Source organism: Orycteropus afer, unplaced genomic scaffold, assembly GCF_000298275.1.
Source record: "Orycteropus afer afer isolate SDZICR_OR568_19922 unplaced genomic scaffold, OryAfe1.0 scaffold00253, whole genome shotgun sequence".
NCBI classification, from domain to species: Eukaryota; Metazoa; Chordata; class Mammalia; order Tubulidentata; family Orycteropodidae; genus Orycteropus; species Orycteropus afer.
Genome location: NW_006921840.1, coordinates 3,393,642 through 3,394,828, shown reverse-complemented (window position 1 = coordinate 3,394,828; position 1,187 = coordinate 3,393,642). Strand labels below are relative to the sequence as shown.

Here is a 1,187-nt window from a genome sequence, read left to right as displayed (position 1 = left end):
ATGAAATTCAAAAGACCCATCTTGAATGATGGAAGCATTTGGAACCTATAAAGATGACAATATTAATGATAAAACCACTTGCCATTGAGTTAATTTTAACTCCTGGTGACCTCATGTGTGTCAGAATAGAACTGTGCTCATAAAATGTTCAATGGCTGATTTTGCAGAAGTAGACCACCAGGCTGTTCTTCCCACATTCCTCTGGGAGGACTCAAACTTTTTTTAGCAACCAAGTGTGTTAACCGTTTCCACCACCCACAGATCTGCTAGGTATGCGCTAGGCACTTTAGGAAGTAATCCAGGGACTTATTAGTTTGGTCCATTGATGCAAATGCAATTTGATAGCTCTTTATTTCACATTTTATTATTTTTCAGGGTTTGCTGAGAACAACCCTCCCACATCCTAAAGCTGAACGATGTTATGCTCAATATGAAATCACTCAACTTCTTCCAGGCATTGAGCTCTTCTCAGATAGATACAGGGCTGATATTTGCTCTGTAGTTGCAAGTCTTTATTATGTTATACGGGAACTGCACTTTGCTAAGCAAAACCTAATAGTAAGTAATTTGTAAAATCACCCAATCTTAATTCATTATGGTATTTTTGCCCTATTTACCTTAGACTTTTCAAATTTCACTAATTTTTTTTGTAAGTTCTTGTTTAACTTTTAAACCTTCTATAATTAGAATTCTTTACGGTACTTAGAAATAAAACATAGTGACCAATATTCTTGCTCTGACATCACTGTTTGAATTGCATTTTGGATAAAAATAATGTCATTTGATTTTGTTCTGTTATTACTCTATTATTTTAGTTTTTTTTTTTTCCTTAAAATATTTGGTGAAATTGATTAGATCGTGCCACTGATCTAAAACTTAGTATCTAGTGCATATGTAACTCAGCTGCATTAAGTCATTTAGTTCGTATCAATACTCAAATTATGAGTGTGGCTTTTTGTTTCCTAATTTGTTTATCATTAAGTTTGTTTCTCTTATCTTTACCCTGTCGAGAGTGCAACCAAATTAATAACAAATCCTAAGTGTGAAATAAAACACAAGCATTTCTTTATGTCACAGGAAATCCAGAGTCCCCATACAAGTCTCCTTCTTTTGTGGGGAAAATAAATCACAGTATATATCATAATTTGAGGTAGGTTGTATTTTAATTATAAATTGTTGTTGTTGTT

General features: G+C 33.3%; 1 protein-coding gene across 1 annotated transcript in view; it reads left to right on the top strand.

The window, feature by feature from the left end:
* The window catches only part of CFAP54 (cilia and flagella associated protein 54), a 602,528-nt gene that overhangs the window by 314,380 nt on the left and 286,961 nt on the right, over positions 1–1,187 (top strand). Inside the window, 1 exon segment of the mRNA XM_042782173.1 lies at positions 346–558. Within this exon segment, the coding sequence (XP_042638107.1) occupies positions 346–558 (213 nt within the window).